This window comes from Ranitomeya variabilis, chromosome 1 (genome assembly GCF_051348905.1).
Source record: "Ranitomeya variabilis isolate aRanVar5 chromosome 1, aRanVar5.hap1, whole genome shotgun sequence".
NCBI classification, from domain to species: Eukaryota; Metazoa; Chordata; class Amphibia; order Anura; family Dendrobatidae; genus Ranitomeya; species Ranitomeya variabilis.
Genome location: NC_135232.1, coordinates 772,848,260 through 772,875,161, shown reverse-complemented (window position 1 = coordinate 772,875,161; position 26,902 = coordinate 772,848,260). Strand labels below are relative to the sequence as shown.

The window sequence follows — 26,902 nt, the reverse complement described above, 5'->3', positions numbered from 1 at the left end:
GACCCCTCAAGTAATATATCGAGATGTGTGGTGAGTATCTTGAACACCAAGATGTGTAACAGAAGTTTATAACAGATCAGTGAAAATTAAATTGTTTCTACAAAAATGTTCTTTTAGCCCCATTTTTTTTTATCTTCTTAAGGATAACAGGAGATATGGACTCCTGAGTGTGTCAATACCCCATGTGTGGGGGGAAAACTACTTTTGAGGAACAGTACAAAGCAAAGAAGGGAAGAAGTGCCATATTGGAGTTCAGATTTTGCTGGAACTGTTTGAGGGTGCCATGTCACATTGGCAGAACCCCCCCCTGAGGTGCCAAAACAGAAATCCCCCATAAGTGATGTTATTTTAGGACCTTCACCTCTCAATAAATACACCCAGGGGTGCAAGGATCATATTGACACCTTCTGTGCCTCACAAAAATTTATACCATTGGGCTGTGAAGAAAAAATACATTTATTCCACTAAAATTTGTTAAAGCCCCCAATTTATTATTTTAGCAGGATTAATAGGAAAAAATGGTGGACCTTTCAGTTTGTTGGCAAGTTCTCCTGAATGTGGCAATACCCTGCATGTGAATCGGGAACTACTTTTGAGGCAAAGTGCAAAGCTCAGAAGGGAAGGAGACGCCATATTATTGTGCAGATTTTACGGTTATGGTTGAGGGTGCCATGACCCATTGAGAGAGCCCCTGAAACAGCAGAATCTCCCATATGAGACCCCATTTTACAGGCTACACTTATCAATGAATTCACCTAGGGGCGCAGTGATCATATTGACACCACAGGTGTGTCACAGAATTTTATACCAATAGGCAGTGAAGAAAACAAATTTAAACACAAAAATTTTGTTTTAGCCCAAGACTGAACATTTTTACACGGGTAAATGGGTAAAAATAACACCAAAATTTGTCCTACAATTTCTGCTTAAATGTAGCCCCTAAGTGCTAGGAGAGCAGAATTCCCCCTCAAGTGACCCCATTTTGGAAATTATACCCCTGCCAAAGATGTGGAAACTAAAGGTGGCTTATGCATTTTGGGGCTCTCTATGGAGTGGGAATTTTGAAAGCGCAGAATTCCCTGAATTAGTTTTGGGGTGCAAGGAGCCATTTAGCTTTGCAAGAACCTTTGTGTTACCAGTAGCTTGGAAGCCCCCTTTATTTCCATTGACAGATGATGGACCTGAATGGGGACTTTTTTTGTGGACTGAGTTGAAGCTTTTATTGGGAACATTTTACATAACATTTGGGACCACATTTATGATCACTTACATTGGGGTTACATCCAAGTCGCCAAGTGACGTGATTCAGATGAAACTCCCTGATGAATCTATTCATTATAGTGAGGTAGCAGTTACTCTGGACTCCCTCTGGCCTCTGTACAGCAGAGTCCTTATTTTCAAAAGTACACAAAACTGTGGTGGACTGCGCTTTTATGCATGCCAAAAAAGATCGACACCACCGGATCATAGCCCAGACAACGTCCACGGTGCCTACACCTACCTCATTATAGGGAATCTTCCACTAGGGGTTCCGACTGAATCACGTATTTCAGAGAATTACATAGAATCCCCAATGTAAGTGTTCAACGTAGAGCGCAGGATAAATATGCATATAAGTGGTTAAACGACTATTCTCCGGGTCAGGGAGATTATAGGGATACCAGATTTATATTGGGTTTTTATCTTTGGCTGCTATCACACACTAAAAGATGCTTTTTATACCAAAAACACATCCCCATATTTTGAGATAATTTTTCCATGTCGGCTGACAAGAAACATGTGACAGCTTATTTTTTTGCGCGATGAGTTGACATTTTTATTGGTACTATTTTCAGTCAGTTTACTTTTTTGATAGCTTTCTATACCGATTTTTGAAGAGGCAGAATTAACAAAAACAAGCTATTCAGGAATTTTTTAGTTTTTTTTTTAATGCTGTTTCACGTGTGGTAAAATTGATTAGACTGCTTTATTCTTCGGGTTAGTACGATTACAGCGATATCATATTTATATAGTTTTTTTGTGTTTCGCTGCTTTTACACAAACTGTTCTAGAAAAAAAAATCATTTTTGCATCGCTTTATTCTGAGAGCTATATCTTAATTTTCTGTTGATAAGCTGCCATACAACTCTGCTTTTTGCAGGACAAGATGACGTTTTCAGCTATACCATTATTATTTATATTTGACTTTTTGATCGCATTTTAGTCTACTTTTTTTCAGTGGTATGATGATAAAGCACAGTTTGCTACTTTTGTGTTTTTTTTGTTGTTGTTGTTGTTTTCACGGCGTTCACTGAAGGGGTTAACTAGTGTGACATACATCGGGTTTTTCCAGACAAAGAAATACCAAATGTGTACTTTTTTGTTTATATTTTTATTATTTGGTAATTTTTTTTTTTAAATATATTGTTACATTTTTAATTTTGCTTTTTTACTTAGTCCTATAGGACTTTTACTTTTTTTTACTTTGATTTCAGGTATAATGCACTGCAATGAAGCAAAAAGAACTTCCTTACTATACACTGTGTGCAGAATTATTAGGCAAGTTGTATTTTGATTACACGATACTTTTTAGTCTATGTGCACACGTTGCGGATTAGGCTTAGGAATTTTTGGTGTGGATTCTGCATCTCTTGGCAGAAAACGCAGGTGCGGCTTTGACACGGATTTACTACGTTTTTTACCCCTGCGGATTTCTACAATGGAATGGGTACAAAAACGTTGTAGATCCGCAAAAAAGTGACATGCTACTTTTAATCCGCTGCGTTTCCGCAGGGAATTTTCCGCACCATTAGCTTTTTTTTTTTTTTTTTTTTTATTGATTTACATTGTACTGTAAATCACTTGCGGATCTGCAGCGTGTCTGCACGGCAAAAAAAAGGCTGCGGATCCGCAGGAAATCCGCAACGTGTGCACATACCCTTATACATGTTGTCCTACTCCAAGCTGTTCAGGCCAACTACCAATTAAGTAAATCAGGTGATGTGCATCTCTGTAATGAGGAAGGGTGCTGTCTAATGACATCAAAACCCTACATAAAGGTGTGCGTAATTATTAGGCAGCTTCCTTTGGCAAAATGGGTCAGAAGAGATTTGACGGGCTCTGAAAAGTCCAAAATTGTGAGATGTCTTGCAGAGGGATGCAGCAGTCTTGAAATTGCCAAACTTTTGAAGCGTGATCACCAAACAATCAAGCTTTTCGTGGCAAATAGCCAACAGGGTCGCAAGAAGCGTGTTGGGCAAAAAAGGTGCAAAATAACTGCCCATGAATTGAGGAAAATCAAGCGTGAAGCTGCCAAGATGCCATTTTCTACCAGTTTTGCCATATTTCAGAGCTGCTACATTACTGGAGTAACAAAAAGCACAAGGTGTGCGATACTCAGGGACATGGCCAAGGTAAGGAAGGCTGAAAAACGACCACCTTTGAACAAGAAATATAAGATAAAACATCAAGACTGGGCCAAGAAATATCTTAAGACTGACTTTTCAAAGGTTTTATGGACTGGTGAAATGACAGTGACTCTTGATGGGCCAGATGGATGGGCCAGAGGCTGGATCAGTAAAGGGCAGAGGGAGCTCCACTCTGACTCAGACGCCAGCAAGGTGGAGGTGGGGTACTGGTACGGACTGGTATCATCAAAGATGAACTTGTGGGACCTTTTCGGGTTGAGGATGGAGTGAAGCTCAACTCCCAGACCTACTGCCAGTTTCTGGAAGACAACTTCTTCAAGCAGTGGTACAGGAAGAAGTCGGTATTGTTCAAGAAAAACATGATTTTCATTCAGGGCAATGCTCCATCACATGCCTCCATCTACTCCACAGCGTGGCTGGCAAGTAAAGGTCTCAAAGAAGAAAAAATAATGACATGGCCCCCTTGTTCCTTGTTCACCTGATCTGACCCCCATAGAGAACCTGTGGTCCCTCATAAAATGTGAGATCTACAGGGAGGGAAAACAGTACACCTCTCGGAACAGTGTCTGGGAGGCTGTGGTGGCTGCTGCACACAATATTGATCATAAACAGATCAAGAATCTGACAATCTATGGATGGAAGGCTGCTGAGTGTCATCATAAAGAAAGGTGGCTATATCGGTCACTCATTTTTGGGGGTTTTGTTTTTGCATGTCAGAAATGTTTATTTCTAAATTTTGTGCAGTGATATTTGTTTACCTGGTGAAAATAAACAAGTGAGATGGGAATATATTTGGTTTTCATTAAGTTGTTTAATAATTCTGCACAGTAATAGTTACCCGCACAAACAGATATCCTCCTAAGATAGCCAAATCTAAAAAAAAAAAAAAAAAAAAAAAAACACTCCAACTTCCAAAAATATTAAGCTTTGATATTTATGAGTCTTTTGGGTTGATTGAGAACATAGTTATTGATCAATAATAAAAATAATCCTCTAAAATACAACTTCCCTAATAATTCTGCACAGTGTATATACTCGAGTATAAGCCGAGATTTTCAGCCCACTTTTTTTTAGACTGAAATTGCCCCTCTCTGCTTATACTCGAGACATACCCAGGGGTCGGCAGGGGAGGGGGAGCGGAGCTGCGTAATAATACTCACCTGCTCCTGGTGCGGTCCCTGCACATCTGTTCCTCGGCGCCAGCAGCTTCTTCCTGTAGTGAGCGGTCACATGGTACCGCTCATTACAGCAATGAAAATGGACCCGACTCCACTCCCATAGGGGTGGAGCCGCATATTCATTACTGGAATGAGCGGTACCATGTGACCGCTCACTACAGGAAGAAGCTGCTGGCGCCGAGGAACAGACGTGCAGGGACCGCACCAGGAGCAGGCGAGTAACCCAGTGCGCTATAGTCACCTGTCCCCCGTTCCACCGTCAGCGCTGCTCCGTCTTCCGCGTCCTCTGCAGTGACGCTCAGGTCAGAGGGCGCGATGACGCGATTAGTGCGAGCCGCCCTCTGCCTGAACGTCAGTGCAGAGGACGGGAAGACACAACGACGTTCGGCGGTGGAAAGGGGAGCAGGTGAATATAGCAAGTGCCAGGGGCCTGAGAGGCGAGTATGTGATTTTTTATTTTTTTAATCGCAGAAACAGCATATGGCGCAAATGTCTGTATGGAGCATCTTAAGTTACTTTCACATTAGCGTCGTGCACTGCACCGACGCATACTGTGGAAGCGCCGCACAACGGGGGCAGCGGATGCTGTTTTTCAACGCATCCGCTGCCCCATTGCGAGGTGCGGGGAGGAGGGGGCGGAGTTCCAGCAGCGCATGTGCGGTCGGAAATGCTGGACACGACGCACCAAAAAACAGTTACATGCAACGTTTTTTGTGGCGACGGTCCGACGCAACAGTCGCACGACGGTTGCGACGTGTGGCACTGCGTCGCACTGCATCGCTAATGCAAGTCAATGGAGAAAAACGCATCCTGCAAACACTTTTGCAGGATGCGTTTCTTCTACAAAATGACGCATAGCGACGTGCAGTGCACGACGCTAGTGTGAATGTAGCCTTATGGGGCCATGTGCAGCATTATATAGGGCAATTATCTGTATGGAGCATCTTATGGGGCCATGTGCAGCATTATTTGGGGCAAATATCTGTATGGAGCATCTTATGGGGCCATAATCCACATTTGTGGAGCATTATACGGGGCAAATGTGTCTATGGAGCATCTTATGGGGTCATAATCTACATTTGTGCAGCATTATATGGGGCGTATTTTGTATGGAGCATATTATGGGGCCATCATGAACTGTATGGAGCATTATATGGGGCTCCTGATTCTATTCAAAAACACAACCTACTGATGTCTCAATTTTACTTTTATTGGCATCTATTTTTATTTTTGAAATTTACCAGTAGCTGCTGCATTTTCCACCCTAGGCTTATACTCGAGTCATTAAGTTTTCCCAGTTTTTTGTGGCAAAATTAGGGGGGGGGGGAGGCGGTTTTTACTCGAGTATATACGGTATAATGAACCCTTCAAATACACAACTTATACCAATTGAGAACAACTGAAGGATCAGTCAACTGAATAATAAAAATATAAAAACAATAATACATAATATAACCACAAGTAAAACATAGGACTATACAGGTGTACATAGAGACAACCAACTATGACCAACTACAGCAGACATACCATAGCATATACCAATTTTATAATAGTATTAATTCATTAGAGTAACAGTCCAAATGTCTATGGTATATCCCTTTAGATGAACACTGACAGACGGTTATAAAGTGGCTATAGTGCAAAGGGGACCATAGATATCTAACATGTTATATCAGTGATTGGTGTGGTCCCATTAAAGGAGATGCCACAGACGCTGCAATTAATTACAACTTGTAATACCAAAACTGGTCAACGCATATACACTCCTGAACAGATATTTAACATATTGCATCAATAAATGGTATGGTCCTAATAAAGGAAATGCCTCGGAGGCTGCAATAAATTATAACTAGTAATACAAAGAATGATAAATACATATACAATCCTCTGCTAAACATTGAATAGCAAGCTCCCCAGCAACTGCCACCCTAATTAAAGTAATTAGTTACCTATGCCCGCACCTCAACATACGTTTAACGGCCGCTCGCAGTTTCGTCAGGAGGTGCAATGCATTATACCTATACTGAAAGCTTCTGAGACATGGTCTCAGAAGTTTTCTGTATCTTGGTGACCAGGGGGTCGTCATGAAGGCAGATGGAACTCCAGACCCTCTGCTTGCCTCCTGAATGTTGTGATCGCGCTCAATCACAGCATTTAGGGGGTTCACAGTCAGGGGCGGCGCTGACACAGCTACAGTTGTTTGTGCAGAAGCTAGGCCACTGGCTGGGTTGAGCTGCTGATATTTCAGATTGAGTGACCGATCACAGCGATCTGGGTGGGGGTCCCGACAGCAGGGGTGCCCTCACCTCTTCCCCTGCCTCACAGCTGACAGTGACGTTTACACACAGTGACAGTTCAAAGTCATGACAGACATAACGCGTCCTTGTGCGTGAACGGCCACCCTCTCATTACATGTTATGTCCGCCATTGGACGTAAAGGTGTTAAAGGGGTTGTACGGGCTAAAACTACAAGCCTGCAGTCAGTCTGTGTGACTCCTCACATTGTGTGCTCTGAGGATTCTCTGGGAAGGGCGGCCATGTGACCAAGTATGGGATGTGTGTAATTTTTTTTCTCCATACTCTAATCATCCGAAAGAATCGGATTACACTGCGATCAGCATAATTGACGAGATTTTCTTGCATAAGAGAATATACGCTCATCTGTACCTGTTAATCCCTTTGATAACATCCCCATAGTGACCGGGCCAAATTTGTGAAATCTGACCATTGTCACTTTATGTGGTAATAACTCTGGAATGCGTCAACAAATCCCAGTGATCTTGAGATATTTTTTTTGTGAGATATTATAATTTATGATAATGATAAATTTAGGTCGATATATTTTGTGTTTATTTATAAAAAAATATCCGAAATTTGACAAAAAAAATGTAAAAAATTTGCACTTTTCAAGCTTTGAATTATTATTCATTTAATCCAGATAATTCATACTACAGAAAAACATTTCCCACATGTCGGCTTTACATCAGCACCATTTGTAAAATGTTATTTTATTAGGTTAGCATTTTAGAAGGTTTAAAAATGTAGCGTAATTTTTCATTTTTTTTCTAAGAAATTAACAAAATTTATTTTTTTTAGGGACCTATGCAGGTTTGAAGTGACTTTGGAGGCGTTATAGATTTGAAACCCCCCAAAAGTAATACCATTTTAAAAACAGGACCCCCGGACATATTGAAAAATGAAGTCAGGTAGTTTATTAACCCTTCAGGTGATTAAGTTATTAATTAAAAGTGACACGACAGAAATGAAAAACTGTATTTTTACCATGTAAAAGTCAGTAACTTCTGAACAAGGCACTGTAGTCCGCAGATTCTAAGGCCGCTATTTGGCCGTGAACTGCCATGGCAAACATCAGGACCACACAATCATAATCTCACAGTGTCGATGAGATTAAAGTGGAAGCCCCCATACTCAACCATTTATATGATGTAGTCACTATTGACAGCAGCAACTAAAGGGTTTAACAGATATGGAAGGTGCAAACACTGATGGTGGCTGATGCAGCAAGTTGTCAGCTATAGTGTACAGCCTACATCTGCTCTATTGTCACCTGTATGGGGATGCTAGCAAAAATATGTATTGGCGGTCATTATGGGTTAATGTCCGATTTCCTTGCCTGGCACATGGCAGATAGTGAGCTATGAATACACTTAAAGGGAACCGGTCACCACCCCCCCACCCCCCGGGCCTATTAAAGTAAAAGAGCCACCTTCAGAAGCACTAAGGCTGAATTCTGTGAAAGTGGCTCTTATGTTTATTACCCCTAGGAACGCTGAAATAATGACTTTTATAAATTTCCCGCCATACCTCTGAGTCAGGGAGGTATGTTTTCTCCCCGACTCAACCGCCACGAAGCTGTCCATCATCCCGCTCTGTCCTCCGGGAGCCGCATCCGCTGTCGTGATGTCACTGGCGCCTTTGTGTAGCGGAGGCACCAGATCCCGCCCCGCTGAGTGTTATGAGGTATTCACACTGCCGGACTGGAAATCTGGCGCCTGCGCAGTGGAGTGGGTCACCGTACTCTATTGAAGATAGTGCCGAAGTCTCGCGAGATTTGTGAAGGCTCACGAGATTTGTGAAGACTCACGAGATTTGTGAAGACTCACGAGATTTGTGAAGACTCACGAGATTTGTGAAGACTCACGAGATTTGTGAAGACTCACGAGATTTGTGAAGACTCACGAGACTTCGGCACTATCTTCAATGGAGCACGGTGACCCACTCCACTGCGCAGGCGCCAGATTCCCAGTCCGGCAGTGTGAATATTTCATAACACACTGCGGGGCAGGATCTGGGGCCTCCGCTACACGAAGGCGCCAGTGACGTCATTACAGAGGAGGCGGCGCCCGGTGGGATGATGGACGGCTGCAAGGCGGTTGAGTCAGGGGGAGAAGACATACCTCCCTGACTCAATATAGGTATGGCGGGAAATGTATAAAACTCATTATTTCAGCATTCCTAGGGATAATAAACATAAGAGCCACCTTCACAGAATGCAGCCTTAGTGCTACTGAAGGTGGCTCTTTTACTGTAATAGGCCCTCGGGGGGGGGGGGGGGGGGGGTGACAGGTTCCCTTTAACGGGTTTTAATACAGAATTATTTGCTAGAGAAACCCGTTTTTCTTTTTTCCTATTAGAGTTTCTGCTCAAAAACTCAACAAAAGAAAAAAAATCATGTAAGGGGGGGGGGGATATACAGGGTGGACAGATCTTACTGACTGGTTCCCATAAAAGGAATGGTTCAGCCTGGGGACAAGTCCTTGTTATTGGTGCGGAGAACGGATGGTCACATGACTCAACCGAAGAGACTTGAGAAGACAGATCAATCTAGTTGACACTTGACCGCAAGTATGAAAATCGCATATATGCTGTCCAGTTACTGCCCACTTGCGCTGGCAATACTGGGTAATCTTGACAGCGTGCATACTGCAGTGTCAAAATTCAGCAGTCACAGAGCAAAAGCAGACTCATGTCCCGAGCCTGGGCAACCTCTAATATAAACCTTCATTTCCAGGTTTCCTGTTCCAATAGCAGTACTCCCTGAGCTCCTACAAACAGGAGTGGAAAAGAGGAAATGGGTGACGCAGCAGCCATGCTCGATCTCTCAGCCATGGGCTGCTGCAGGTGACGATGGCAGCTCTGTATCACAGGGATGACTCACTAGGCGTTTCTGATGTGGCTGACTAACCTACTGTGTCATCAAGTTATCCTTAATCATTTGCGTTATTCAAGTGGGTACACGCATTACAGACATAATGTCTGAGGCTTATTACAAGTTACTTTACAGTAAAATCTAATAAGCTACAAGGTACAATCCCACTGAGATGCCAGAAACAGAATGTCATTTACATTTCAAGTCCTATAAAAATAGGAGATTTTCCTATTGTAATTAATATTCCAATACATTTGCAGTAATAAAAGAAAAACATTTTAAGGGAGGCCATCAGCAGGTGATCTGTCAGCTCCGCAGACACCATCAATGTACCTTCTCAGTTCCTTCACTTCCCCTCTAATAACAGGGCACCCCACACAAGGGTTGTGAGGGTGTGCAGGGTGCCATGTGTGTAAATAGCTGTACTGGGTGTGCCCAACCTATGCCAACACTAAAGCAGCAGTGCCTAAACAAGTTTACCAAGAATGCTGGCGCAATAGCAGGCACATTAACCCACTCACGATCACCGGAAAACACAAGAGTACACACATAATGCATTTAACATTCATTTGTCCAAATCTGGTGACAAATTACTTACTGTGAGGCCAAAACCAGGAGTGGAACAGCCAGAGGAGAAGTATAATAGAAACACATCACCACTTCTGGATTTATCATCCACTCCTGGCTTTTCCTTACAGATACTGATGGAAAATACTGACCAAGCACTGAACGTGTGAACATGGCCCAAGTGGTTTTCTAGGCTTCCAATATCAGATTACTGGGGGTCTATCAGACTCCAGCTCTCCACTAAATCGCACCACTGGGCATGGTTATACCAATGTTGTAGAGGCTGTACCGGTTACAAAATGTACAGAGACGTGCCTGGTAAGTAATGAAGGAGACCGCGCTCACTACAACCCCTTCAATCAGCTGATCGGCGGAGAAGCTAGGAGTCAGACCAACAACGACCTTAACCATTCATCTATCATCGAGGATAGGCCATCAATGTAAGAGTTCCAGAAATCCCCTTTATGGCTGTCCATGCTCAGATCCTATTGTGGTACAATACCCCCATGTTCATATACCAGCAACACCGCGTGAAGCAGAACAAGGTTTCATTAGTATCCACATCTCTAAAATGTTAGATTCCTGTCATTTCACAAGATGTGAAACACGGAGGCAATTACAAGAAGAGGCAGAGACCGGTTACTTTAAACACACAAAAGTGTTAATTACTCACTGATAATATGTAATTTACACCAACACAACATAACTGTATTTTACTGGAAAGAGTGTTATATTAGTGAATCCTGAGATGCTCAACTCTAATCGAAAATTTACCGCATTAAAAAAAAAAAAAAAAAAACTAGCCATAACGCATGGGCACAAAGAGGCACCAGGGGCCACTACAACGGGTAGGCTGCCTCCACCAAAATTCCATCATGTTTCTCACTGTAGACCTGGTACAAGTGAGGCAAGGACCATGTTAGCACCCATTACTTGTCACATCTATAGCCGTTTCACAGTAATCTCTGGTCACCACAACAAGAAACTGAAGCCAGACATTTGCCAAGATTACCCAGCAGGGATCTAGCTAGGAGCGCATATTATTGGGTGGTTCATCACTGATGTATGTGAAGTACAACTTTAATTTGCTCTTACATTGGTTCAGCTGGATGCAGAGGACTACATTATTTTAGCCATTCCATTTAGGATGCCATAATCTAAGTCTAAGTTCATATCTGCGTTTGGACTCCAAAGTCACAGTCACTAATCTGGCCTAAAGTATCACAGAAGGCAGTGCAGCATTTTGTAAGGTAAAATGCTGAGCCCCAATGACAAATGATCCTCAGCAAATCTGCAGGGAAGTGTGCAACCCAATTTCTAGCAGTCCCATAGAGAATATCAGACCCCCATCAATCTGAGAATGATGACCCATCCTAGAGTTAGGGCACCAATTTCTTGTGGCTGGACAAACCCTTTTAAATCTGAAGGAAGCATGAACACGTTACAGCTTTGGTGCAGTTTATGCCATTGTTTTCTAAAACTGCTGTATTTACATGATAACCCAGCTTAGGGGGCTATCACAATACTACAGTAGGACTGCATCCTAAACATAGGAAAATACTAAAAAAAACACTTGAACACCTTCCAGCTTGACTTTATTTTAGCCATTTCTATAAACTGCAATGAAGTGGTTATCTCATGAGACATGTCCATACGAAGTCCTAAAAGGCTTGTAATAGCAGTTTTGAATATATAGTGGTACTTACATAAAAAAATTTTTAAAAAAACTGTTTGCTTCCACGTGTCCCCTTTGTTGGTGCTATTAATCTGTGCACTCCCCCCAAAGCCGACGCGAAACACGCATTGGGGTTTGGTCACTGCCCAGCACCAGGTAATATTTCTTATTGATGCTTACACTCTGCTTTCTCCTTGGAACTCCTCTCCTAATTGTGTCTGCTATGTCTATACCTACTGAGGTATATCGCCACTGGGCTAATTAATATCTATTTGAATTATGTTTACTATCAAGTCAGACTCTAGCCCCATACTCTCCATACCATCCTAGGGTAGGGTAGCACCTTTATCTGTAGGTGTTCCATTGCTTTAGCAGCATATTACTCTATGCATTATTCATTATCTCTACAATTGGAATTATTTCTTATCCCTGGTGCTGTGCTCACTTAGATCACTTAGTGTTACTTCTCTCTGTTTTTAACTGTATTTTCTGAGTATAATTGTATTAATAAAATTTTCCAAATTTTTATATATTTTTCACACTTTTCTGCTTCCTTTTGTGGTTTTGAGTTATATAATCTGTTCTGTAGCAGCTATGAAGAGAACTGAAGAAGTGTGGCCAGCAGCCTAGGGCTTATTATGTGAACTGGCACATTGGTATACACTATCAAAACGAGGTGCGGCCATGATGGATAAGGAAAGAGCAGAACTGTTCAGTAGATTATCTTAACCGCAAACAAATGGAATACTTTACGACCTACCCAATGATTGTGATACAATAATGGTGAGGAGATACCTACTAAAAGGGAACCTGGCAGTAGATACAGGCTGTCACGGGCAACGTTAATTGTAATTATGCATGTTTTCAGGGTTTGAAAAGCCCCTGGCCGGCCTCTCCCCACCCCAGGTAACTGACAGATCTCATTGTATGTAGACGATGGGCGAGACCTGTCAATCACCTAGAGCACGGTCTTGAGAAGTTGTCCTGGGTCCGACCAGACTAGTCGTGTCTGTCCCTATCGTGCCCAGCGGACTACTCAATCTGCTTTCTCTAAAAGGCGGGATTTCCGAGTAGCACATACCTGGCTGCAATCACGTAGTCAGGCTCCGATTTATGCTGCACATGGTTCAAACATAATGAATCTCCCACATTCCAAAGACATACTGATATGGAATTTAGATTGTGAGCCCCATCGGGGACAGCGATGATAATGTGTGCAAACTGTAAAGCGCTGCGGAATATGTTAGCGCTATATAAAAATAAAGATTATTATTATTATTATTATTATTATTATTATTATTATTAACGGGTATGTTCCCGTTAATAAGGTTGTCCCATAAAGACAACCACTGTAAGGCACTCAAGCATTGAGGAGGGACATCAAGAGTAAGAATAATGGCTGACTAAAGCCATGTTTGTATGACATGGACTCAGGCATTCATCACATTTCCCCCCACAGAGAGAAATCGGTAAAATCCACTGGGAGCTAAATCAGTAACAGACAAGACCTGATACTAATACATTGTAGCAACATATGCATCACAAAACACCGGCAGTCCACAGTTATGGTATGCTCTATGCCAGATGACTCCGCAGGGGGATATATAGGACTGTATAGGACAGCACAATATCCTGCACTCCTCCATACAATGAGGTCTGGTAAATACTTACTGCGCAGTATAAATTTGGGCAGTAGGGCACCACAGGCTTTCATTGGACGTGATCATTAGGAGAAATCCACGTGTACGCGTTTCCCAGAAGATGGCCCATACTTATTACGTTTTTGCCCCATGTTGAACATGCATAGAATGCTAGGAGACCGATCGGCAGCCCCAAAGGGCAACATGATGCCACATTATCTTTTTATTTTCTTCAAGCCTACATCTATATAAAAATATAGCTAATAATGATCACTGACATTAAAGGCGGTTTTCTGGGCTTGACGTAAATTTGTGCAGTCGCTGACTGTAGATTTGCTGACCCATCAGGGCATTTTCACTGACTGCCAATGACGGGCAGCATGCGACTGGCATATGGGTGGTCATGTGCCGACCAGGGCTGTGGAGTCGGAGTTAGTTTTGGTTGGAGTCGGAGTCGGTAGAAATGTACCGACTCCAGATTTAAAAAAATGTATTAATATTTCATAATTGAACTTTCATATGAATTTGATAAATGTTACTCACATATATATGTTCTATCAAACTATGAACAACAGTGATAAGCAGTTCTGCTGGAGATAGAAACATTTCTTAGGGTACCGTCTCACATTGGCACTTTGATCGCTACGACGGCACGATCCATGACGTTCCAGCGATATCCATACGATATCGCTGTGTCTGACACGCAGCGGCGATCAGGGACCCTGCTGAGAATCGTACGTCGTAGCAGATCGTTTGAAACTTTATTTCGTCGCTGGATCTCCCGCTGTCATCGCTGGATCGGTGTGTGTGACACCGATCCAGCGATGCTTTCACTTGTAACCAGGGTAAATATCGGGTTACTAAGCGCAGGGCCGCGCTTAGTAACCCGATGTTTACCCTGGTTACCATCGTAAATGTAAAAAAAAAAAAAACAGTACATACTCACATTCCGGTGTCCGTCAGGTCCCTTGCAGTCTGCTTCCCGCACTGACTGACTGCCGGCCAGAAAGTGAAAGCAGAGCACAGCGGTGACGTCACAGCTGTGCTGTGCTTTCACTTTACTCTCTGTTTAAGCTCTGTTTGAAATAGCAGTAAGGATGAAAGGGTTGCAGAACAGTCAGGAGGAACAAGAAGAATTTGGTCGTCCTGCCACATCTTCACCCTAATCAACTGATGAAGAATTTAATTTCGAAAAATATTTGGATCACAAGGACCGTGCAAAGCATTCCCGCATAGAAGAAGAGTCATCCCCATCAAAGAACACAGCCAGTACATTTCAGCAGAATTTTTCATGTGCACTAAAAGAAATTGAGAAATTTGACCGTTCATCAAAAATAACGGTGCAACAAGCGATTCCTCTGTATCCTGACATTGTCAGAGATGTTGCCCGAGTGGTTACTGCTTTGCCACCAACCCAAGTTAGTGTAGAGACGTTGTTCTCTGCTCTCAAAATAATTAGATCAGATTTGAGGGCATCCATGAAGGAGGATCTGACAGAGGCAATACTTTTTCTGAGGACAAATTCATAGATTTCTTCTTATTAACTGCATAACAGTGTTTATTGCATATTTACTTACAAGAGTTTAGAAAAGTTTATAAAAGTTATTTGCTATATTCTAATTGTATTCTAATAAATATAGTTTTTGCTCTAAGTGGTCTGATTACTTATATGATGGTGAGAAACTGAATAAGCACGATGTTAATATTTTACAACAGTAAATTTATTGTTACGAATTGGCCATTTATGAAGGAGTCGGAGTCGGAACCTGATAAAATCCAGGAGTCGGAGTCGCAACTGTGGCTTACCGACTCCACAACCCTGGTGCCGACAACTCTCATCAGCTTCTCTCAGTATTCTATTACATTGTGGAATTAACCTCGAGTCAGGAACAGCCCTTTTAAAAGGATTTTCACCCCCAAAACCCATATTAACTAACTGTATGGTATAGCTCAGCCCTAATTATACTAGTACTGTAGATTTTAGTGGCTCAGGGTCTGAGAACATTATTTCCAATGCTAATGGAGGGGCTTCAGTGCACCGTTCTGCCCCATATTTTGCATGTTCCCCACCCCTTATACCGAGTGGGCCAAGCCCTATGTACCGTGTCAGCATGTACACATGCCGGTGGACGCAGGCAGCACTTGGTCTGGACCAGAAAGGGGAGAGGGGTGGAGCCCAAAAACACTCATTGGGTGCACCTCATTAAGATTGAACACAAGTCATTTTCTCTGTAACACTAAAATATACACTGTTTTTTGTTTTGTTTTTTTATATAGGGACTGTACAGCTAGCTCAATATGCATTTTCAGGTGACGGGAGGGGTGCAGGTCAGACTTTAATACACATGACAACGCTAATACTTGTGTATTCCTCCGAAACATCTTGAATATAGTTGGGAATTGAAAACCAATGAACATTACAATGCATCTCTACCTTTTTATACAATGAAAACTGCTGGTTAAGAGTTTCCCATGAAAGGAATGTTTTAGGATTACGTTCAGTAAAATGCTTTTGTGATTCAGGAAGTATGAGGTTTGTGACATTTATGACAGCTCCTTCTTAAAGCTTAGTTTGTGAAAGCTTTCTAAGATACCATAGTAGGGTGTGGTTTTATGTGGGTGTGCAAGGTGGCATGCCCCCACCCCCTCCAGCTCAACAATTCAAGTAGTAGGAGTTGTGCCTTTATCATGAAGAGCTTTATCTTAGCAGTAGCTTTTGGTTGTAGGCACCCACATGCCACAATTACTCATGTTAGCTCTTCTCCCTGAAGCGTGATTCTGAGTCAAAGACAGAATCACTCTTATAAGAACACTTTTTGAAGTCAAAATTCAAAGGGATTTCCCAGCTTTACGGTATTAATGACCTACCCTTAGGATAGGTCACCAATATCCGATTACTGGGGTTCCAACACTCAGCACCCCACTGATAAACTTTTTTTCTGCTTCAGTGCGGACCCAATGTGACCAATGTACATAGGGGAAAAGTCACAGCTCTGTACGCTGCATAGTGGACGTACAAACACAAGCTGAGCTGCAGTACCCAAGAATGGCCACCTAACCGCGTAGTGAGATGGGACAACATTGCTCTATTCACGGTGTTCAATTCACCGATGCTTCATGGCAGGACCAATCATTTAAATACACCTTTCTACAGACTTGGCTTCCATCTATCCCTTGTCTGGCTCCATCAAAGTAGTGGGGGAGTGGAGACAGAGGGAAAACAAGCAGGTGGAAAGGTGCACTTAAAGGGAACCTGTCACCAGAAATAATGCTATTAACCTGCAGATATGGAGTAAACCTGCAGGTTAATAGCGTTATGCTGCCTGGCATCTGCACGCAACCGAATGCAATGGGGAGAAAATTATCTTTATCCGGATTCAGTCACTGCTCAGAGTACAAAGCGACCACTGTAACCGCCGGGGGCACAGATACAGCAACCACTCTCTATACTCTCTATACTCAGATCAGTGACTGAACCAGTGCTACCCCCCGTCCCTATGACTGAAACTGAATGCTGGCATTGCATTTGGCTACGTACAGGCACAGAACAGCATAACAACGCTGTTAACTTGCAGATTAACTGGATATCTGCAGGTTAACAGCATTTCTGGTGACAGGTTTAAATAATTTACCCTGCCGGGAAGCACAGAGTAGTGAGACGTCTTTTGAACAGTCATCCTGTGCTGACAGCATTTTAGTGCTCGCTCATCTCTACTCCTTAAACAGTATAACCTATTACCTGTATAAAGCCATAATGTGGCGAGAGTGAAAATAAACATCTGCTACCAATGCACAGGAGATACTCCTAAGGGTATATGCACACAGTCAGTAATCGTCAGCACTTTGGACGCAGCACATGTCCGCTGCATACAAAGCGCTGCCGGTTTTTGAAAGCAGGTAATTCCACGCGTGTTCATTGTACCGTGCGGATTCACCGTGTCCAATACACTGAATGGGTGACATTTTTCTTGAGGAGACTCGAGTCACCACAAGACAAATTGACATGCTGCGGTCTGGAAAGACGCGCCGCATGTCCGTCTCCACAGGTGATCCACGGGAGTCTCGGCGCGCATAGTGGAAATGGGATTTCTTGAAATCCCATCCACTATGCTGTAACATCTAGATGCTGCGGATGTACGCAGCGCCCAACCCGCAGCGTTTTCCGGTGCGGATTTGCCTGCGGATCCGCAGCGGATTGGCCGCTACAGTTTCGCAGCAGTTTTCCATCAGGTTTACAGTACCATGTAAACCTATGGAAAACCAAATCCGCAGTGCCCATGGTGCGGAAAATACCGCGCGGAAACACTGCTTTGTATTTGCCACAGCATATCAATTCATTGTACGGATTCCGCAGCGTTTTACACCTGCTCCTCAATAGGAATCCGCAGGTGTAAAACAGCAGGTGAAATCCGTACAAAAAAAACACTGGAAATGCGGATTTTTCAAAAAAGGTTCAGAAAACTCCGCACACGAATCCACAACGTTTTGCTGTATTCCCTTTCCTCACACAGGCTGGCTGTGAGATGGAAGCTAAAAAAGTTACAATCAGGCACAGTACTGAAGAAGAACTTGACAGCACTATGAGAGGAGAGTTACAATTACAGATGTGTTTGTGATCTGACACAAAACTCCGCTCTAAGGTTCTGTTAGTTATAGACAGTTGGTTATTACATGTCTCACACTGATAACTCTCCCTTCATATATAATAATCCCTGGCAGCAGGTTCTCGTGGAGATAAGTGTCCGGCCCAGAACAGCTCATTTATGTACAAGAAAAATGTGAATTTCTCGAGAATCAGATCACAGATATCTAGGTATCATGTTAATCAGCTTCATATGATCTACATGGCCATATTAGACTGCTTAGGAGGGTTGATCCTGCAGGCAGATTCCTTTTAAATAGGTTGTCTCATTGCCCCAAGTCCTGTCTCTTGCACCCCTGGCTAAAAACCAATTGCGTTGTGCTGCCACCTACACAACTGACATAAGGGTATGTTTCCACGTTCAGGAAACGCTGCTTGTTTGACGCTGCGCAGCGCTGCAGCGTCAAACAAGCAGCGTCCAGATGTTCCTGCATAGTGGAGGGGATTTGATGAAATCCTGTCTCCACTATGCGTGGAAACCCGCACGCGGCGGCCCTGCGACTACGGACATGCTGCGCGTCTTTTCAGATCGCAGCATGCCCGTACACCTTGCGGGGACGCAGCGTCCCCGCAAGGCATATCACAGGGCCCTATGGGAGAGAGCGATCATCCCGGATGTGAAGAGTTAACACATCCGGCATGATCGCGTCCCATTAAGGGGGCGGGGCTTAGCGCCGAGCGGCTTCGCCGCTGCGGCGATACCGCCGCCCATCCGTACCGTGGAGACTTACCCTAAGAATCACAACGCTGTTTAACATTCGGTTGTGACTTTGCCCTCATATACTTCAATGAAGGTCAAGTCGGAAGCTATATAAAGTTTAGATGCCATTGCTGGTAAATTTCAAAATTCTGGTATTTGTTTGAGAATTGATGTGTAGCCCTAGCCTGATTACATTTACAAGCTGAGTTTTTCTGCTTTAGAGGGGACACCATAAAAAAAAAATGCTTGACTTATCACCTAGATTCATTTTCAGTGATGATTACCAGTTAAGCCAGTTGCACACATCCAAAATTCATGGTCTGAGTAGAGACTGGTTGTGGAGTGCCTGACCTGACCAGCCTCATGGGCTTATACAAGACTGTCAAGTTTGTGTCAGGACACCTGAGGTCATTGACCCTGAAACCAGACCTAAAAGTGATATATATTCCATATTTCATCAACTAATTACTCATGTTCTGTACATGATTATGGAGGCAGCCATCTCGCAGGGCTGAACTCAACAGCATATACATATATTCTACAGCAGCTACATGAAGCACAGAAAGCAAAAGTCTAGAGAATACTCAACATCTATGGGAGGATTTTCTAGGCAGGCTCCATGTTCTGCCCAGAAGGAGGTGGCTATGTGTTATCTTTCTAGCATTATTATAATCCTGCCTGTGATAAGAGGAGGGCTTTTACAAACTATAGAACTGGGTGGATCATCCTAGAAGTGGCCATGTACATTAGGAACGCTGATGATTAAAAGAACTGTCAGCTCACTGTGTTCCAACTACGGTAAGTCAAGGTGCTCAGTGCACCCTGGGTATGGCCAAACAGTTCAGTGCACTTTCCCACCATCCCTGCACCTCTCTATATTGTCAGCTATGGCCTGACAGAGCCAAAAAAGGGCAGAGATCAATGGCAAACAATTACGTGGGAAGGTGCACCTCTGCTTGGCTTCAACTATCATTCATTTCAGTGATACCATTTTTCTGGCCATATTGTCAGTAGCAGCCCCTCAAACTAAAGGAGTTTATTCAGTAACACGTGATGAACAAGGATATAGCTTTCTGGGAATGTACTATTAAAGAGTGAATTGTGTGAAAGAACTTTTGTATGTCAGCTGAAACCGTCATCATGGATAACTGTTCCAGACGATGGCCCAAAGTCATCTGACTACATACACTCACCGGCCACTTTATTAGGTACACCATGCTAGTAACGGGTTGGACCCCCTTTTGCCTTCAGAACTGCCTCAATTCTTCGTGGCATAGATTCAACAAGGTGCTGGAAGCATTCCTCAGAGATTTTGGTCCATATTGACATGATGGCATCACACAGTTGCCGCAGATTTGTCGGCTGCACATCCCAAAGATGCTCCATACAAGGCAGGATGGATCCATGCTTTCATGTTGTTTACGCCAAATTCTGACCCTACCATCCGAATGTCGCAGCAGAAATCGAGACTCATCAGACCAAGCAACGTTTTTCCAATCTTCTACTGTCCAATTTCGATGAGCTTGTACAAATTGTAGCCTCAGTTTCCTGTTCTTAGCTGAAAGGAGTGGTACCCGGTGTGGTCTTCTGCTGCTGTAGCCCATCTGCCTCAAAGTTCGACGCACTGTGCGTTCAGAGATGCTCTTAGGCCTACCTTGGTTGTAACGGGTGGCGATTTGAGTCACTGTTGCCTTTCTATCAGCTCGAACCAGTCTGCCCATTCTCCTCTGACCTCTGGCATCAACAAGGCATTTCCGCCCACAGAACTGCCGCTCACTGGATTTTTTTTCTTTTTCGGACCATTCTCTGTAAACCCTAGAGATGGTTGTGCGTGAAAATCCCAGTAGATCAGCAGTTTCTGAAATACTCAGACCAGCCCTTCTGGCACCAACAACCATGCCACGTTCAAAGGCACTCAAATCACCTTTCTTCCCCATACTGATGCTCGGTTTGAACTGCAGGAGATTGTCTTGACCATGTCTACATGCCTAAATGCACTGAGTTGCCGCCATGTGATTGGCTGATTAGAAATTAAGTGTTAACAAGAAGTTGGACAGGTGTACCTAATAAAGTGGCCGGTGAGTGTATATCATTTGGTATCAATGAACATGTTAGGATTGGAGTCCTTCGTTATAATTAACTTTAGTGTAATGTGAGCGAGGATCACAAATGGGATCTTTTTAAGCTCTTAAATAGGTACAATTACAAAGTGCTTGTAAAAACAAGCACTTTGCCATTTACCCCTCCTCAAGAACAGAGGGATTTTTACTTTATAGTGTAAAGCTGGTTGCTAAGTTACCAGCCACCTTATAGTCTCAGAGTGGACGTTTCCCCAAGTAAGAAGCCAGCATACCTTGCAGGCTCTATTCTTTACAGCTTAGGCTGCCATCACACTAGCAGTATTTGGTCAGTATTTTACATCAGTATTTGTAAGCCAAAACCAGGAGTGGGTGATAAATGCAGAAGTGGAGCATATGTTTCTATTATACTTTTCCTCTATTTGTTCCACTCCTGGTTTTGGCCTATAAATACTGATGTAAAATACTGACCAAATACTGCTAGTGTGACGGCAGCCTTAGTCGGATCAAACTAGCTCTCCTGCGCTTCTCGCAGACTGTAGAGGTAAAGTGCCTGTGCTAGAAGTGTGAGAAAGCACATAAATTCGAACCAGAGGTGCGACCATGCCGCTGATCCGAACGGTCAATCTTCACGAGCACATCATGGCTGACTGAGGGCCAAGAACAATGTGCTTATGAAGACAGAACTTTAGAACAATGATTTAACCTCTTCCTATCCTCAATTTGCCTTTTCTCATCCTGAGGAAACTTGCCACTTACCATTAGCATATAAGCGTCCTGTCTTCTCAATACCTTGCTTCTCACTATGCCCACTCGCTGCTGCAAGCGCAGACACAGCAGTAGGGAGTGATCAGAGTGGCCGGAGGGAGCAACTTGGCTAACTCCTTATACCCTGCACCCCAATTAATGAGCTGTCATAAGCCCTATCAGTAAACGGATGCATACACATCAAATGGAGCTATAAGAACTGTTCTGCAGTATCAAGCAGTGGCTGCTACAAACGGATTGGGGCATCGCATTGCCGCTCTGTGCTTATATCCAGCTGCCGAAGGTTATACCAGACTATCGGTAGTGTGCTGAGAGTTTTTGCCTCTGCAGTATTGAAAGAGTGAAGGTGTCCCTGCAATGACAGTCTCAGGGATCAATAATCAGACATTGCTGCTTACTCTAATGCATATACTGCATTGAATGCGCCAGTAGATGCCCAGCTGTCAGGGACCTGCAGCAGCACTACTATTCTGCAAAGAAAGTGGTCTCTTAACAAATGAAAATTAGCAGAGTGTTCTCAAGTTATTAAAATTGTTTTAGCATTTAAATAAGCATGTTTGCAATTTGTTTGCTTTTTCTATTTGTTGTCATTTTCCAGCAGGGAGCTTTTATCTGACATAGTGTACAGCTTGTTTCTAAAGAAATGGAACACAAGACCTTGGCTAACAGTGCACAGTAGCTACATTCCAGGAGAAAAATTATCTCCTGAGATTCCAGCCACCTCACTCCAGCCCATTGATTTATATATATAGCAGTTAGCTGCTCTCCTACCTCTATACTTTCTCTCAGCTCCTGAAAAGCTGCTCTCGTCAGTGCTGTGTAACCACAATATCACCCCTCATCCAACATCATAGCTCTCACTGCCCATGCCGTGTTCTCTCTATATGCAAGTATAGTGATTCCAGTGAAAGCTCCCGAACAAACCACTGATGGTTGAAGGTGTTATAAAGCTCAGCACAAGTTGTGCCTATACTATAGCTCTGCTATTCAGAGATGTCACACAAGCAGGAGAGCCCGCCATGCTATAAACCTTAAAGGGACACTGTCACCCCCTCCAGCCGTTATAAACTGAAAGAGCCACCTTGTGCAGCAGTAATGCTGCAGTCTAACAAGGTGCCTCTTTTAGTTTTTGTTGCTGATATTCCCACAATAAAGGTATTTATAATTTTGCTCAAATACCTATCTTTGTACCTGGAGGCAGGTCTTAAGCCTCCTCTTTGAAGCGCCCAACTGCCGTCAGTCATCTCTTCTGGGGCGATTGTCGCTGCCCCCTCAGCGCTGTTTTCGTCCGAAATCCGGCGCCTGCGCTCTGCTCTTCTGCCTGGAGCAGGCGCATAGAGCATTGGCCGTCCTAGCTCTGATGCCGGGTTCCGGTCTGCCACCCTGTTACTGAATCCCTGCCCCGCACTGTGTTATGCATTATGCACAGTGCGGGGCAGGGATTCAGTAACAGGGTGGCCGCACTGCCCGCACAGGCGCAGACCGGAACCCGGCATCAGAGCTAGGACAGCCAATGCTCTATGCGCCTGCTCCAGGCAGAAGAGCAGAGCGCAGGCGCCGGATTTCGGACAAAAACAGCGCTGAGGGGGCGGCGACAATCGCCCCAGAAGAGATGACTGACGGCAGTTGGGCGCTTCAAAGAGGAGGCTTCAGACCCGCCTCCAGGTACAAAGATAGGTATTTGAGCAAAATTATAAATACCTTTATTGTGGGAATATCCGCAACAAAAACTAAAAGAGTCACCTTGTTAGACTGCAGCATTACTGCTGCACAAGGTGGCTCTTTTAGTTTATAACGGCTGGAGGGGGTGACAGTGTCCCTTTAATCTGTACAATGTCAAGAATGTGTGGCTGTTAAAAAGCAAGAAATGTAATAAAAAAAAACTGCAACAAGGTATGTACAAGACTGTCTCAGAAACCTGAACATTTGAGCCACCTCGGCCATAGTGTCAGGCTCTGGTCACACCGGCATCAGACCCGATCTGTCACATGATCACTTATAAAGGGGTCCATCAGCAGTCTGTCAGCGTGCCAATCATTTTGACAGAACCCAGCATTGCATGCAGCATTATTCCTCCAGAGAAACATGCCAGGATCTCCGACAGAGGCTTTTCGGAGTCTCCAGGGCAGACGTGAACATAGAACACCCTCGGGTGGAGAATCTGCACAGTAAGGTGCTGACATTACAGAACCGCGACATTTTAGCTGACACTATGACAACGCATTAATAAGCCACATGTCAAAGTGAGAAATTCCTGTTTCTTCACTGGCCCTTTAAAACATTAGCGCGCGCTGGGCCAGTGGGAAGGTGGTGGAGAAGAAGGGGGAGCAACTGTTGCTATCGAGCGGGTAAACGCTAGGTTTCTCCCCAGCCAATAGAGAGCCATGGCCTTATTAACCCTTCGCCAGCCGGAGGCGGTAATGGATAAAAATACAGTTGGCTTCTTGGAAGCCCCAGTCACCGGTGACAGGAGCCGGAGGGATGAGGTGTGGACTGGGACTGCACTTGTCAGCATATTTACCAGTCACCTGGCCCAAAGCCACGCTCCGCACACAGCGTGTGGCCACGGTGACAGGGTATAGGTGTGACATGTGGTCTGCAGGAGCCTGACACTGGGCACACAGGGCAAAGGTCAGGCACACCACAGCACTGAGCACATACCACTCGGGCTGAGCACAGGGGTGGCCACTCCACACACGGGAAGGGCTCAGCGCCGCACAAACACACACGTGGACAGCCAGCCGGGGGACAAAGCCGCGCACACCGCCGGCCACCGACATTGCGGCCCTCCCACAGTGCCAAGCCCCGAACTCACGTAAACAGGCAGCGGCCAGGGGTAGATGGCAGGCTCGGCTCCCACCGGCGACTTGAGCCTGAGTTCCAGCTTCTCGCCCATGTCCTGAGAGCATACTAATCCCAATCCGCCGGCTCTGGACAGCAGGGGGCAGCCAGCACGGTCACCACCAGCACGGTCACCACCAGCACGGGCACTAGGCGCTCTCTCCCCGCCGGTCCGCGGCTCACTTCTCCTCACACTCACTAGCCTCACAGCGCCATCTTGGACCCGGCGCCAAGCAACAATGAGCCGAGGGCCGGGCCAAACCACCGTGTGCTGGGCGGGGGGAGGGGGCGTGCAAGGTACACGCCTAGCGATAGGGAACGGAGTAATCCGGCGGGGTGTCCTCATATGGCCCCTTAGCCTCACAGGAGAGGGTAGGCCAGCCTGGCTACAGCAGCACGGGGAGCCCCCGCTCGCTCCACGCTAATGAGCTCACCCGGCGGGTGTAGCGCGCAGCCCTAGTCAATGCTGACGGGTCACCCTGTGTGCGGCCGGCCTGTGGACTGCACCAAGTCGCCTAGCAGGGGTGTCCTCGTGTGCAGGGAGAAGGAGCGCTCCCTCAGGCCCGGGAATGGCTGCCTCCTGGCTGTACTGGGCACTGGCTGGTAACGGTCCGGCTGCATGCAGTGTGCACAAGGCGCTGGTCACTCCATGGGAGCAGACTGGCAGGAAGCGCAGCCATCATCAGGGTCGGGGCCGAAGTTGGCAGTTTTTTTTCTGTTTTTTTACAGATTTAATGACAGAAATTAAAAAAAAAACGCAAAACAGCGAGGCGCCCTTGTGTGAATACGCGTAAAGCAGCTACAAAAGTTATCAAACTGGCAAAAAAAAAAATGGGCATCCAAGGTGGCACTGAAGGGCGTTACTGAAAGGGTTAAATGAAAGTGGGCCGCTGACGTCACACTGCCGTTATATGCCCACATCTAATTCAGGTCACTGCAGCCTGGCCCTGATGTGATACGGGCGAAAAACCTGCATACATCAGCATCCCATCAATTAGAATGCGTTCGGCAATTTTTGTGCACATGATGCGGTTTTTTTTCCACCAAAAAAAATGCATCGCGGTAAAAAAAAAAACGCAGCATGTTCATTAATTTTGCTGATTTTTTGCGTTTTTCCCGCTATTTAATGCATTGGGAAGCTCCGGAAAAAAACGCATGCAGTTTTCTGGCAGAAATGTCCGGTTTTCTTCAGGAATTTTCTGCAAGAAATCCTGACGTGTGCACATAGCCTCAAAGTGCAAGGCTGGAGTTGGTTTCTTAGGCTACTTTCACATATCAGGTTTTTTCAGTCAGGCATAATCCGTCAAATTTTGGAAAATCTGGATCCGGATTTTCCCCATAGACTTGTATTAGCGCTGGATGACCTTATGTTTCTTCCGGTTTTCGCCGGATCTAGCAAAAATGTCGTTTACGGCGTCTGGAAAAAAACGTACACAGTAACTTTTTTTGTCTCCGGCGAAAAAGCTGGAAGCGTCGGATCCGGAAAATTCCTGCTTTTTGATAGAATTGAAGCCTTTTGGCACCGGATCCGGCAAATGATGGATCCGGCTCCGGATTCCGTTTTTTTTTCAACTGAGCATGCTCAGAAACAATCGGCCAGTCCCCAATTAGGAAACATAAAGCCAGCCAGGTAGGGCTTCACTCAACCATTTACCAGCAAGAAAGAGACACAGAGAACGTGCCGCCACTCTGAGCTGAACCTGCCATCAGCCGGAGCTGCCAGCCAGTGCTGAACCTGACGCCAGCCAGATCCTCCAGCCAGAGTTGAACGTGCCACCACCCAGAGCTGAACCTGCCGCCAGCCGGAGCCTCCAGCCACCCAGAGCTGAACCTGCCGCCAGCAGGAGACTCCAGCCAGCCAGAGCTGAACCTGACGCCAGCCAGATCCTCCAGCCAGAGTTGAACCTGCCACCACCCAGAGCTGAACCTGCCGCCAGCCGGAGCCTCCAGCCAGCCAGAGCTGAACCTGTCGCCACCCAGAGCTGAACCTGCCGCCAGCCGGAGACTCCAGCCAGCCAGTGCTGAACCTGACGCCAGCCAGATCCTCCAGCCAGAGTTGAACCTGCCACCACCCAGAGCTGAACCTGCCGCCAGCCGGAGCCTCCAGCCACCCAGAGCTGAACCTGCCGCCAGCCGGAGCCTCCAGCCAGCCAGAGCTGAACCTGCCGCCAGCCAGATCCTCCAGCCAGAGTTGAACCTGCCACCACCCAGAGCTGAACCTGCCACCAGCCGGAGC

The 26,902-nt window shown here is 45.0% G+C and overlaps 1 protein-coding gene across 2 annotated transcripts in view; it reads right to left on the bottom strand.

Moving 5' to 3' along the window:
• Positions 1-25,164, bottom strand: part of DOT1L (DOT1 like histone lysine methyltransferase) — a 177,248-nt gene extending 152,084 nt beyond the window's left edge. For both annotated transcript variants that reach the window (XM_077271942.1, XM_077271943.1), the window contains exon 1: positions 24,641-25,164. In XM_077271942.1, coding sequence (XP_077128057.1) covers positions 24,641-25,012 — 372 coding nt within the window. In that variant the 5' untranslated portion in view covers positions 25,013-25,164. The remainder of the gene's footprint in view (positions 1-24,640) is intronic.
• Positions 25,165-26,902: the final 1,738 nt, after the last annotated feature.